This window comes from Silurus meridionalis, chromosome 11, assembly GCF_014805685.1.
Source record: "Silurus meridionalis isolate SWU-2019-XX chromosome 11, ASM1480568v1, whole genome shotgun sequence".
Lineage (NCBI taxonomy): Eukaryota > Metazoa > Chordata > Actinopteri > Siluriformes > Siluridae > Silurus > Silurus meridionalis.
This window is the reverse complement of record NC_060894.1, coordinates 16,810,735-16,826,206: the sequence shown is the minus strand read 5'-3', so window position 1 is coordinate 16,826,206 and position 15,472 is coordinate 16,810,735. Positions and strand designations below refer to the sequence as shown.

The window sequence follows — 15,472 nt, the reverse complement described above, 5'->3', positions numbered from 1 at the left end:
CAGTGTTATTTTCTAAGTTGCTGAGTAATGTGTGTGGAAGCCATAGTGTAAATAAAGTTTGCAGTGATCAATGTCATAATTACAATTTCTCAATTCAAGCATCAGTGATTTGGTCTTTCTAAAGAGTTTTAAATTAGATGTTTATCTGAAGGGGTATCATCTTGTATGCATATACACATCATTTTAGTCGTTGTTGTTTGCTTTGAATATTATATTATACTACATTTGGCAGCAAACAACCAACCAAAACAACAACACTATTTTTTATCCCAATATAAATGCTTTAACTCGTAGAAATTCTGGTAACCTGAGAGGTATGAACTACTGATTCTCTTATTCATTTCTGAATACATGTAACTTTCCCTTAAAAAATAATGACATTGTACTTGAAGTTTTGGACTAAATTCACCAATCCTGAAGGCATGCCTAAAATGCATACAGATTTGACAGTTCTGTATTAACAGCAAACTATTGTCCAATATAAAGAAAAAGGGAGCCATGTCACATTAGCATAAATGCTCAGATTTGAGACAACCTCATAACCTTTCAGCTGCCAGCTGGATCAGCTTAGGACCCATGATAGCCAATTCAATTTCACTATGGACATGACATTCATTTTATACTTTGACCACTTTGTGCCTGAAATTTTTTTTGTTCATTATGTGCATATCTTTGTATGTTTAATCATAATTCATACGCTCTGATACTCTTTAGGTCCCGGTGCAGTTCAAGATGGTAACAGTGGCACAGCAGAGGCGTACAAACCCATCTGCCTCTTCCTCATCGCCGCCCTGCAGCTGCTGCTCAAGTTTTGATGGTGAAGAGGATTTCGGCTGGAATTGGTCCCATCTCTCTTGTCACTCATATCAACCCCTGCAGCCACCGATGAGAGCAGAGGCCGGGCATGCTATATCCCAATACTTCTTTTTAATAAAATAATCTTACCATTTTACTTTATATTAGCATTTAATAAATCCTTCCTATATTTTTTACTTATCTTTTTTTTTTTTTTTTTTTTTTTTGCCCAACTGAAAATATCATAATTTATACAAATATATATAAACAGGCCTGTTGAGGTGAGGCTTGTCTGATGTATTTTGCATATACATTTTTTTTCTGTAACTGTAATTCTATTTAACCAATGATTTCCTCTTCTAAAAAGTTAACATCACACTTACTAGAAGAATAATATTAGTCCATGCAAAAGGCATATATATATTTTTTCTTTTTTTCTTTTTGTCATCAGCCTCAAAAAGAAGAAAATCACTGTACAATTATTTTTAACTTTTTTTGTAATATAGTTTTTCAGAGATTTGGAGGTGACAGGGCACATCAGCTACTCCCTATTGTTTTTTGTGGTAATATTTATAAGGTTTATTTTACAAATGAATATACATAAAGAAAATAAATTTGACACTTGGTGTAACTTTGATTTTAAAATGGAAAGGCAAAGTGGGAATTCTGCAGAACCATTAAGAAATACTTTACTAATGCTTTATTTAGTCTAAAGGAAGAGAAATTAATGCTTGGAACAATTTCATGTCAATTAATATAATATGATGTACACAAATTCTGAATTTTATTTTTTTTTGCTTTCCTAATATAGCAAAGCAGCAATAGATTTAAACTTCAATCCCTCATTGCTTTTTAGAATGAGCCGGGTTGCATTCCAGGGGTCGGGATAAAACCATTCCAAACGGCAGACATTTCCATTCCACCGACCGTGAAAGCCCAAAGAGCTATCAGCTAACATGTCTGCATATCAGTTCTTATCATTTTTCACTTGGTTTGAAGTTAAGTTGAAACAAAAGCATTGGTATTACTATAACACAGCATCTGGAACATATATTGTTGTTTTTTTTGTTTTTTTTTAGTGTGTGTGTGTGTGTGTGTGTGTCCTTGCAGTATGTTGTGCAACAATGCACGTTCTATTTTTCAATAATTATATATATATATATATATATATATATATATATATATATATATATATATATATATCCCATCCCGACATAACTCATCATCACTAAGTTCTCTATATGCATATTATTTGTACAAAGGGAAAATATGCACCTGTTTTTACTAAAGTTGTGAACCAGTTTAATACAATGCAACAGACTTTTTCTATTTTACGTTGCTGCTCTGGTTTTAGTCATGTAATTTATTTCTGAAATATGCATTGCGTTTTATTTTTATTTTTTGCATTAGAATAACTTCTAAAAAAAAAAAAAAAAAAAAAACAAGAATAGTTAAAAAAGAAAACTGTAAGAATTGTAAGATCTGATAATAAGTAGTGTGCTTTTCATGTTGTACTGGGCAGGATAAAGTAAACCTGTTTATCATCATCTTACCTTCAATAACTGAGCTTCAAAATGGTATCATTGTGGAGCAGGTGTGTGTTCTGCTTAAGCATTTATACAGTTTTAATTGGTTTCATCGCACTGTCTTTTTTTTTTTGTTGTATTTTTGCCTGAATATTTGCTGTATATCCCCAGTCAAAGTACCTCAAAGTCAAAGCGAAACTCACATTGTCATTTGATTGATTTATTTCGAAGCACTACGAGTCAATGTGCATGTCCGGATTTAAATTACAGGAAGACTTCAATAAGTAACTGGTGGTAATTAATATACATAAATCACGTTTTAAAATATGGCCAGCAAATAAGACAGTCCTGGACACATCGGTAATGTAAAAAAAAATCATTTTATTATTATAATAGTGGATTTTAAGCACAAAATATGAAAAATTTAAAGGTGTGGGACATTTGTGCACTGCCTAATGGCAGAATTTTGAATGTGGTTACCAGATATGTTTTTTTTTTATCAGATTTTGGCCTAAATAAAGAGTAGGTGCAAAAGAATTTTCTATTGTCAATTGCATCATGAAAGCACAGAAACCATTTTTTTCCCCACTTAAAATTGCACCCATTGTTTTGGACTGTTTGTGATGTGTGTTTAGAAAGTGAACTTTGTAATCTGGGTCTGAACTTTGTAATCTGGGTGATCTGAACTGCGGCATTTGGAAGAAACGAACCTGTTACTAAAACGTTTTCTTCTAAACGGGAGATATGCTCGTCTGTGCATGGCCAGAGTCCACAACCTTACCATGGATGAGTGAATTGGTGCAAATTTGTTTCAAAAATGGCACCAACCCCCCCAAAAAATGTATCGCTTCTCTCCTACATGATTCCTTGGAGAGGACCAAATCGAATTAAACTCCCTGTAATGTAAAGTAATTGTTGCTTCATGTTTTTCTTTATGGATATTGTGTGTTCATATTTAAGACTTACAACAATAAAATGTTGTATCTAAACAGAACATGCTTTTTTATGGTCTACATGGATTGTTTTTATTAGTATTTATTTCCCTTTCTTTCAGAGTAGATTGAAAAATGCACCAAAATGAGCATTTAAGTCCAATTTTAGGAAACATACCGAACACACGACTCCTTCTCATCTCACTCTTTCTTGTTCAGTCTCTCCAATACTGGCCTGGGAATATCAGTCACAGAATAATTATAATTATAGACACAGTACTCAGATATCTAAAGTTTATTTACAGAACGCATATCTAGACCTCCATGACGAATATGAAACCATGGAGTTACATATTAATACATGTAGTGGTGAAACTCGTATATTTCTTACTGTACTTCAATCACCACTATTGAGTTCAAGTTCAAGTTTATTTCTATTGCGCTTTTCACAATAGACATTGTCTCATAGCAGCTTTACAGAACTTAAGAATAAAAGTAAATGATGTGTATTTATCCATGATGAGCAGCCTGGGGCAACTGTGGCAAGGAAAAACTCTCTTAGATGTTATGAGGAAGAAACCTTAAGAGCAACCAGACCATCCTCATTTGGGTGACATCAAGAGTGTGATTATAAATCTTAAAATAATACAAAACACTGGAGAGTGAGAACTAACTAGAGTGTGTGATTATGAGCAATGTCCTTTCTACAGTCTTATACAGTCAGGTGATGTTATGGAACCAGGAGCTACTGAGAAACTAATAAAATAGCTCAACATCTGAGATCATTATAGATCCAACACCAACTCCTACATACCAGAGCCTTTAAATATTCAAAGAGGTCTAATGCCAAACTCTACATGAAGTGGAATTCAAATGGCGCTGGTACGTATTTAGATGGTTTGGGGTGTTTGCAGGGTCAGAATTCTTTGAAGGTCCATAATTTTCATGCGGAGCTTGCGCAACCTCGGGATGCTTCAGGATGGGTAGAGAAAGAAAAGCAGTGGAGAGGAATTAGCGTAGCTGCTGTTCATAATATTAACAAGCACAGGTTGAGTATAACAGCGATATTGCTTCTTTGAAGCATAAAAGAAACATGAGAAGAGAAGAACGTAAACTCATGATGTTTATTTTGAACAAAATAAATGAAAAGAGAAGAAACTGATTGTTTCAATAGTTAAACTTGGCCTGTTGGTATTACAGAGTCTTGTGTATGACAGTCTTGCGTTACAATCAATGATGGTATTTGCAAGTACCACAGCCCTGCCTCAGCCTCGCCTTGCCACACCTTTAGAACTTTGCCCCAATGATCTATAAAGGGCATACACTCCAAAAAAATAACAAAAGAAAAAACATTATACGATTCCAAACGAAGATTAGATATAAATCAATTTATAAACAACAATCTATCTGTGGCTTCTACTGTCAGAGTGCGGGTAGTTGGACCCAAATGCAGGATGCCACAGGAGTAAGGTGAAAATATAAGAAATATATATAAGAATATATAAGAAAATATAAGTTTTAATATAAGAAGTGGTGCAAAGGGGAAAAGGCAAAAACAAAAAACTGTCCAGGGTCAAGGCACAGGCAAACAGAGGATACAGGGAAGACAAAACCAAAAACTAAAACAGTGCAAAATCTATAAACCAGCTAACAGATACAGGGCAGAGCAAAACATAAACCAAAAAACAGTCCAGAATCTAAACCAGGTAACTAGGCAGAGGACAACAGGAATCGGGATCGGGATCAGGATCAGGATCAGGATCAGGAACCAGGGCAGCAAGAGTAATACCAGGGGCAAGGAAGCTGGTAAAATAATCTGGCCCCGAATTAATGTCTTGGTTGTCCTTAAATACCAGGAGGCGCGGGAAAAAACGGCAAGATGGCCGCCGAACCGAAAGTGCGTGCCGCGAAACCGGACGTACGCACAGTGTGTCCGGGAGATCCTCACAGCTACAGTACATGATAAACAAAAACATTGTGGAAGGCCGTACTGTTCTTGGTAAATGTAAGAACAGTGGTGGATGACGTACCCAAACTATGTACTTATGTTAAAGTAGAGATAAACTAGGTAAAATATTACCCCAGTTGAAGTAGGTGCTCTATTTAAACATTCACTTACTGCTTTCTAACTTTCAAAAAGTTCTGCTTGCTGTTGAACTTTCGTATTAAATACCACTAAGCTGCAATCGAAACAAGTTCAAAACAAATAAATAAAAAGAAATGACTGATTTTATAAAATGTAGTTGAGTAAAAAGTACAATATTTGACTTTAAAATGTAGTGAAGTTGATCTCCCCAAATGGAAATACTTCAGTAAAGTACTGATACACAAAAAAGCTACTTAAGTACTTAAACGAATTACAGATAATCCCCGAGTTACGATGGCTCTACTTGTGATTTTTCGATCTTACGATGATGAGAGCGATACGACAAAATTGTACAAATATTTTACATTTCACGCACCAGGCACAGGCAGCAGTGTATGATGTATGATACATTGGACGTGAAGTTGGGATGAGCGTATCTCTCCCCTGTGGGATGTCCAACTCTCGCTAATGGTCGACACAGTAAAGTTGTCTCAGGGTTAGTGAGTATTTCTTTTCTGTTTCAAACAGTTTCAAACATCAATTTTAGTGATAAAAGCATGTCTTGAAAGTGCCCAAGTATGTCTCTTGCTGGTAGTGAACAAAAGAAGAGGAAAGCCATCAGTTTAGAGCAAAAGATTAAAATTATATATCAGGATGAAGCAAAAAAAAAACTGTCACAGTTATAGTACCATCTTCGACTTATGATATTTTTGACTTACGGTGGGGTCTTTGTAACGTATCTCCATCGTAAGTAGAAGACTACCTGTACATTTACTTTATTACTGTCCACCACTGCATAAGCATCTATCATAACGATGTCATTCTGCGAAGAAAGCTAATAATAAGTTACACAAACTAGGTAAATTTCTCCTGGCCTGGTGGAATACCTGAATAATTGATTTGGAATATTAGTTAAAACTACAAAATTCCATATTACGGAAAAAAAAAAAGTATAAGAGAAAGATTGGGCTTGCTTACGTTTATTTATATTTAGACCATTCTTATTTGAATCATTTTAATCATTAACCAACATGCTGTTCTATTGTATGTAATATTCTTGCTTATTTGAGGCAAATCACACACTGACACTTGTTGACATGAAATGAGCTTTTCCACTAATTCAGGTTGTAGGAGTGTGTGGGGGGCGGGTGGATGGTGGGGTTGTGATGTAGTTAAGAAATGTGGCTATAGTGAAATCTTAGTTGGATGATGTTTTATTGGGGGTTATTTTACGGTTGACGATCCTCACAGGACACAGGAGAGCAAGAGTGAGCTGGAGAGATGGATTTAAACTGTCCTTAATATAAACAGTTTGTTGCGAATGTTTAAGGCTACAGTTGCCATGGACATTTTTGCATTCAGATGTCTGAAATACATTTAATAACCACAATTATGATAACGAATGGACATTTGGTGTCACCCAGTTCTGTTTTGTCTTAAGGTTTCTTCCTCACACCATGGCGATTTTTTCCTCGCCAGTGTCGCCACTGGTTTGCTCATTAGTGTTAAACCTTTAGGGAATTGTTTAAAGTGTTATACAAATAAAATAGAATTGAACTGAGTTGGTAAAAATGACACCAAATACAGCCTTTTAGTAAATTTTTTATTGCTGTAAAATTATCCCCCTTGTCTGTCTTTTTGTATGTCATACATTTTCAGTGGAATCCCTACTACATATAGTATAAACAACTGATAGTAAACATATTAAATATATATAATGTCTACTAACGTGTCAAATATTCATACATTGATATTTTTTTTTTATTACCAATTTACTAAGAGGGTGCTGAGTGAGTAGAGAGCTCTTGAGGCATAAACGATATATAGTATATAAACTATATAATAATATTGAGGGGTCCCTGGTGGTCTAGTGGTTAGGATGCGGCGCTCTCACCGCTGCAGCCCGGGTTTGATCCCCAGTCAGGGAACCAACCCCAGCCACTCTTAGTGCCGGTCCCAAGCCCGGATAAATGGGGAGGGTTGCGTTAGGAAGGGCATCCAGCGTAAAAACATGTGCCAAATCAAACTTGTGGATGATCCGCTGTGGTGACTACTAATAGAAGCCTAAAGAACGTTTTTTTTTTTTTTTTTACTATATAATAATATATACTACTGTATATTTCTTATTGAGTCAATCAGCTACTTACTGTTTTTTTCAGCCCAATATTCAGATAATATAATAGCTTATTGTGCATGGATGATAAACAGATATATATGGCAGACAATTTAGGTAATGCTCTATTTTATTAGATAATCATTGTCTTAGGGTAAATCTGGTAAATTTCTGGATGTGGTAACTTGGTGGGTAAAGTCTTACTCTTATGATCAGGAGGTCCGCTGTGCAAATTAGCGAAACCAATCTGCTACTGTTGGGCCCTAAAGCGAAGTCCTTGAATCTCAGTTTCAAAAAATAAAACCATTTTAAGACTCTGGGTACGGGAATATGTGAATGTAAATCTAGCGTAATGTTACATTGGTATTATAAAGATCCATCTTAATATAAAATGGATGTCTGTGCTTGGTTAGTGCTGATTCTGTAAGGGGAATGGATTTCCTCTTCAAACAGGTTATAATACTTGTCTTTATAATGTCATTTTTGATATTTGATGTTTAAAACATTTTTTTGCTTGTTTGTTTGATTAGTGGTTTGAGTCTGTCAAATTTGACAGCCCATGTATTATATACTGATGATACACTTGATACAAATGTTTCAAAGAAGCACATAGATGTATATAAGCATCACTTTTGGGAGACAATCAACCAGAGCCTAGCAACCAGACTCAATTAGCTGCACGTTAACAGTACATTATACAGTATATAATATTATATACATGCAACAACCTTTGTACAACCTAGCAATCTCAGAAAAGCAGAAATACTGAGGAACAACTCAAGGATTTTTTTTATTTATTTATTTATTTATTTATTTATTTATTTTAAACCAAAATCAAAAATGGTCAGAAATCTTATATAATCATAGACACTATCTATTTATCTTGACTTGACCCAAGGAACCTGGCTTTTGTACTTTTGTACTGGACATATGCATCAAAGGTTCTTCTTCTTTTTCCTCCGGCTGCTCCCATTACGGGTCGCTACAGCAAATCATCCGTCTCTATAACCACTGTCCTCTACATCTGCCTTTTTCAACCGAACTACCTGCACGTCTTCTCTCACCACATCCATAAACCTTTCTTTGGTCTTCCTGTATTCCTTCTTCCTGGTGGCTCCATCTTTAGCATTCTTCTACCAATATACCCCATGACCCTCCTCTGCACATGTCCAAACCATCTCAATCGGGCCTCTCTCACTTTGTCCCCAAAACATCCTACATGTGCTATTCCTCTAATAAAATCATTTCTAATCCTGTCCATCCTCGTCACTCCCTTCTCTCTCTCTCATTTTCCTTATTCATCAGCTGCTCAAAATACTCCCTCCATCTTCTCAACACACTCTCCTCACTAGTCAATACATTTCCATCTGCATCCTTTATTGCTCTAACGTGCAGCACATCCTTCCCAGCTCGGTCCCTCTGCCTGGCCAATCAGTATAAATCCTTTTCTCCTTCCTTAGTGTCCAACTTCTCATACAGCTCCTCATATGCCTTTTCCTTGGCTTTTGCCACATCCCTCTTTACCTGCTGCGCAATCTCCTTGTACTACAAGGTTACTACAAGTTACAGTCTTCAGTCTCCTTCAGGTTGCATTTCCCACATAGAACATAGTCCCCCTGTGTGCACCTTCCTCCACTCTTATAATGTACATCACTCTATGCTTCTCCTTCTTCTTAAGATACATTTTCATCACTGCCATTTCCATGCTTTTAGCAAAAGGATTTAAAAAGAAATTCGAAGGTTGTGACCATAAATATAGCTCTCTATTAGGATCAGTTTTGACCCAGTGGTGGTACTGGAGCATTGGCAAGACTTGCCTTAAATTTCCCAATCAGTGTGCCAAATTTTTCCAGACAGATCTGTAGGCTGCCATGAATGCCAGAAGAAGAAGAAGAAGAAGAAGAAGTGGAAGAAGAAGAAAAAGAAGAAGTGGAAGAAGAAGTGGAAGAAGAAGAAGAAGAAGAAAAAGAAGAAGAAGAAAAAGAAGAAGTGTTGAAAGAAGAAGAAGAAGAAGAAAAGAAGAAGAAGAAAAGAAGAAGAAGAAGAAAAGAAGAAGTGTTGAAAGAAGAAGAAGAAGAAGAAGAAGAAGAAGAGGAAGGTGGAATATCAATAGGGTGACTATGCTTTTATTAAATAAATAAAAACATTTATGAAATAGATGATAAATTCACTGCAAGTATATTCTGAAGATTTTTCTAGGTTGCAGAAAATGACATCACCTACAATTAACTAAAAACAAAACTTTTAATGGAGTGTCAATATCACAGAACCACAGAGCTCTTCACTACAGAACACACATGAACAGCATTAACAGACAGGGCTTGTGGGAATAAATAGTACACGAGTTAAGTAGTGAGGCTCCACCAAGCTGTGATTTCCTTTCAGAAACAAACACAAAGCCATCTGAGAAAAGGAAGGAGGTGGCTGTCTTACTAATTAAAGACCTCAGTTTCTCTCAGATAAAGTGGCTTTAAACACAGCCTTCTTTCCGGTTTGGCTGATTGTTTGACACAGACAAACGTCTGGAGCTGTTTTAGAGGAGACATTCGAATTACAATCACTGTGCGTTCTCTTGTTCAGTTAAAAGGCACACATCAAAATATTGCAGAGTTTTGAGTTCAGTGAAGGTGGAAGAAAGGGAGTTCTCTGAAAAGAGAAAAGTTGGTATAGGTGTATTTTTACTTACTCCTTTGCATATTAGAGAATAAAAGTGTTCCAGTGAGCACACCGAACATGCACATAATCACACACACACACACACACACACACACACACACACACACACACACACACACACACACACACACACACACACACTCGCCAATTATGGTGTACTGCATCTACTTCCAGAATATTTTCTGGAAAAAAAAAAAATAATAATTTTATATATATATATATATATATATATATATATATATATATATATATATATATATATATATATATATATATATATTCATTCTCTATTTTCATATACAGTACAGACCAAAAGTTTGGACACACCTTCTCATTCAAAGAGTTTTCTTTATTTTAATGACTATGAAAATTGTAGATTCACACTGAAGGCATCAAAACTATGAATTAACACGTGGAATTATATATGGAATTATATACATAACAAAAAAGTGTGAAACAACTGAAAAATGTCATATTCTAGGTTCTTCAAAGTAGCCACCTTTTGCTTTGATTACTGCTTTGCACACTCTTGGCATTCTCTTGATGAGCTTTAAGAGGTAGTCACCTGAAATGGTCTTCCAACAGTCTTGAAGGAGTTCCCCGAGAGATGCTTGGCACTTGTTGGCCCTTTTGCCTTCACTCTGCGGTCCAGCTCACCCCTAAGCCATCTCGATTGGGTTCAGGTCCGATGACTGTGGAGGCCAGGTCATCTGGCGTAGCACCCCATCACTCTCCTTCTTGGTCAAATAGCCCTTGATGCCTTCAGTGTGACTCTACAATTTTCATAGTCATGAAAATAAAGAAAACTCTTTGAATGAGAAGGTGTGTCCAAACTTTTGGTCTGTACTGTATATAGAAATGTAAAGTTTGTGTACTGCATACATGTACAGTTGTGTTCAAAAGTATTCAACCCCCACTGAAATTGATTGTTTTGGTCGGTTTGACATTGATTATGATCATTCAGTCATCCTGCTTACAATTAAATCAAAGAGGCACGTGTAGGTCAGACAAATATAACATAACATTTATAATGAAATAACCACAAATGTCTTTTCTGAGCTCACATCATTATCAGTTTTATTCAACCCCCAAGTGACATTCAATCTTAGTACTTAGTACAACATCCTTTTACAGTTATAACAGCTTTTAAACGTGAAGCATAGCTTGACACAAGTGTCTTGCAGCGATCTACGGGTATCTTCGCCCATTCATCATGGGCAAAAGCCTCCAGTTCAGTCACATTCTTAGGCTTGCACTGCAACTGCTTTCTTTAAGTCCCACCAGAGGTTCTCAATCGGATTTAAGTCTGGTGACTGTGATGGCCACTTCAAAATGTTCCAGCCTTTAATCTGCAACCATGCTCTAGTGGACTTGGAGGTATGCTTGGGATCATTGTCCTGTTGAAAGGTCCAACGTCTTCCAAGCCTCAGGTTTGTGACGGACTGCATCACATTGTCATCCAATATCTCCTGGTACTGAAGAGAATTCATGGTACCTTGCACACGCTGAAGCTTCCCAGTACCTGCAGAAGCAAAACAGCCCCAAAGCATGATTGACCCCCCGCCATGCTTCACAGTAGGCAAGGTGTTCTTTTCTTCATAGGCCTTGTTCTTCCTCCTCCAAACATAGCGTTGATCCATGGGCCCAAACAGTTCTAATTTTGTTTCATCAGTCCACAGAACACTATCCCAAAACTTCTGTGGTTTGTCCACATGACTTTTGGCATACTGCAGTCGACTCTTCTTATTCTTTGGGGACAGCAAGGGGGTGCGCCTGGGAGTTCTGGCATGGAGGCCTTCATTACGCAGGGTGCGCGTATTGTCTGAGCAGAAACTTCAGTACCCACATCTGACAAATCTTTTCTCAGTTCCTCAGCAGTCACACGGGACTTTTCTCCACTCTACGCTTCAGGTAGCGCACAGCAGTCAAGTCAGCATCTTCTTTCTGCCACGACCAGGTAGTGTTTCAACAGTGCCCTTTGCCTTGAATTTGCGAATGATGCTTCCTATGGTGTCTCTTGGTATGTTTAACATCTTTGCAATCTTCTTATAGCCATTGCCCTTCCTGTGAAGAGTAATCACCTGTTCTCTTGTCTTCCTGGACCATTCTCTTGACCTCACCATGTTTGTAACCACACCAGTAAATGTCTAGAAGGAGCTGAGTATCACAGTCATTTTAAAGCTGCCTAATTGGTGCTTATTAGGCTTTATTGCTGCTCCCTGATATCCACAGGTGTTTTCAATACCTGATTGAAAACACTTCATTGAACCTCTGTTCTTCAGAGTGGTAGTCTTTAAGGGGTTGATGAAGAATTATGTCAATGAAGAATTCACAAAAGAAACATTTACTGCTGTATTACAAAACTAATTGATGTCATTTTAGTTGCATATGGTTCTTTAAGAAGTCCTTGTAGGATTTCATTCTGAATACAATTACAAATGTACACTAAATTCCCTAAAACCATTTACAGCATTGGGGGTTGAATAATTTTGAACACAACTATATATATATATATATATATATATATATATATATATATATATATATATAGATAGATAGATAGATATAGATATAGATATTTAAATAATTCAAAAAGGTATTCAGAATATATTTTTTAAAGTTGACATTTTTTATGTTGCATGTATTTGTATTATTGTATTAGTAATCTACACTCAATACACCATAATTGCCAAGTGAAATCAAAAGCAAAATAATAAATCTCTGTAACTTTAAAATCTGCCAGGGAGAAGGAGAAGGATAATCACTGAAAAGCTGCTGGTAAATATTCACATGCAAAAAGAGACCCAGGGGGGGATATAAATCGAATAAATCATATAATAATAAATGATGTGACAGCCATGTGTCTTCAGCCTCCACCCCTGGTGTTTATTGCAAACACAAAAAGAAGAAATGAGGGAGTGCTCAGCCTTTTGTCTTAGAAATTTGCAAGAAGAACAACAAACAAATTGAACAATTGGTGGTGATTTCTGCTCATCTCCATGCTCCTGGTGGAGTTCTTTATCGGAGTTCACAGGATCTCCCCTCTGGAACTCCCGCTGAGCTGTCACTCCTTCACACAGCAAAACAACATGAATAAATAAGCATATTGACAGAGCAAATTAACCTGACTTGACATTTCTTGGCTGTGGCACCTTTGCAGTTCTGGCCAGACTGCCAATCTAAAGAACATATAAAAGAAATTGTTTTCTGTGTCTGCCAACTGTAAAGAAACATTAAAACTAATAAAATAATTTCCAAAACGTCATTTATTTCTCAAAAGTGCTATTCATAAAACAAATGTAATAAAAATCAAAGTCAAGAAATAAGATTCTGAAAAAAATATTCTGAACCTTATTACACAAATCAAATCCAAAATGTATTCTCCAATAAAAAAATAAAAAAAACGCGGAAGAATAAGAACACATCTACATCTGCACAAGCTGTGTGAGAATCGTTCAGTTTCCCCTCAATGCTCTACAGTTTCAGCAGGTCAGAGAGAAGCCGGGAAAAGAAATCGAAAATACATTTTTAAAAGACACAGAGGGACTGGAGGTCGAGTACATCGCAGTAGCTTGATATCGGTTGGAATCATGTATTAGTGGAAAAGAGCAACATCTTTTATTCATAATTATTTAATTTATTTGTTGAATTGTTTCATATTGTTTAGAAGGTGCTGGTTCATTTTTTTTAGTAAGGCTCAGACTAGTTTAGCTGCATGGAAGGTGCATCACAGGTTTCATTAAACATGCTGGATCTTTTTTACAGTGACTACAGAAGGATTTGTATATCTAGGAGGTGGGCTTTTTTACTTGTCATATGTACATTACAGCACAGTGAAATTTCTTTCTTCCCATATTCTCAGAAATGTAGGGAGCTGGGGTAAGAGTTCAAGGTCCCGCCCCCTGGAGCACAGTGGTTGTTGTTCAAGGACACAAGATTGGCAGTTTGGCAACAGTGGGGATTGTACCCATGACCCGATCAGTAGCCCAATCGCCTTAACCACTGAGCTACTACTTTGATTGGTAAAGATCCCACTATCTCTATCGATGAGCTACCACTAGATTGATATATATATATGTAACTTCAGGCACTTAGCATTTGGAATGAGTCTTCTGTGTCAGTGCTTCTGAACAGTCCAAGGTAAAGATGTAACACAATTTTTCAGCTTGCATTTCTCAGTAAAATGCCAAACTTAAAGAGAAAGAAGAATCTGGTGAAGGAATGACTGTTTATACAAGGTGGTATCAAAACATTTAGAGAGAAGCTCTGTTTACAAGAAAGTACTTTATTTATCTACGATTACACACTATCAACTTCAAAATAGTCTCCTTGCACAGGAATATACGATGTCTTCTTTTCAAAGCGTCTCAAGCACCTTCTGCGATCCACTCTGGATCTCCGCAATGGTGTCAAAACCGCGACCTTGGAGCTGAATCTTCATCTTCGGAAGGAAGGCGAAGTCTGCAGGAGCCGATTCTGGATAGTAGGGTGGGGGAGAAGTGAGATAATGTGGCTTGTTCTCTGAGGATCATCATACGTAAGTTGTCGAATGGTTTCCTGATTTCTCGTCGTCTTCCAGTGACGCACATCTCTGTTGTATATTTACCCAGTTTCACGCAGTTTTAACTTGCTGTCCGTGATGAAATCACAGAAGTGGTAACACGTGGTCAGAATAGCACCAGTTAGCACTTATAGTCTCGAAACTTTTTTTTTGTTTTGTGGACTTTTCACAGCTTTACATTTTATCATAACATTTATATCATTTTATTGTATAATGATTTGAAAAAACACGGTAATGGCAAACTCTTATTCAATAAGAGAATTAAAACATTTTAGGGTCACTATCAACAACATTCCTATTTAATCAGCATTTCACATTGTGTTTTATCACATAAAATAAGTACTCTTTATCATTATATAAGTGTGACCATAGAGTCTGCCTTCTAGAAAGTCCTTAGAAACATATCTCATTTTAGAATTAAGCTCTGGATAAGTGATGCTGAATTCCTAAAGAGATCCTCTGTGAAACGCACAAAAAAAAAACAAAAAACAGAAAACTCGTCAGTTGCAGAGATTTAGGATGTTTGAGCCCCTTCAAATGATATTTATGAAGAAGTTACATTTACATGCAATTCATTCATTTGGCAGCACTCAGAACCGAGCACAAGTCAATCTAAACACATAGCTGAATAGTTCATCCTCTTTGGCAGCTTTACTGCAATCTGGCACACACTGACTTTATAATGTACAGTCATTACTCTTTGTGCAAGATCTGAAACCAAGTAACAGTAATTCCATTTGATAGATGACATCAGACAGCATTAGCAGCATTTGTACACTTCAT

General features: G+C 36.5%; 1 protein-coding gene across 8 annotated transcripts in view; it reads left to right on the top strand.

The window, feature by feature from the left end:
- The window catches only part of ntm (neurotrimin), a 395,280-nt gene extending 391,965 nt beyond the window's left edge, over positions 1-3,315 (top strand). For 6 of the 8 annotated variants that reach the window (XM_046861584.1, XM_046861590.1, XM_046861585.1 and 3 more), the window contains one exon: positions 715-3,315. In XM_046861584.1, coding sequence (XP_046717540.1) covers positions 715-815 — 101 coding nt within the window. In that variant the 3' untranslated portion in view covers positions 816-3,315. The remainder of the gene's footprint in view (positions 1-714) is intronic. The other 2 variants (XM_046861587.1, XM_046861589.1) reach the window with 1 other exon arrangement.
- Positions 3,316-15,472: the final 12,157 nt, after the last annotated feature.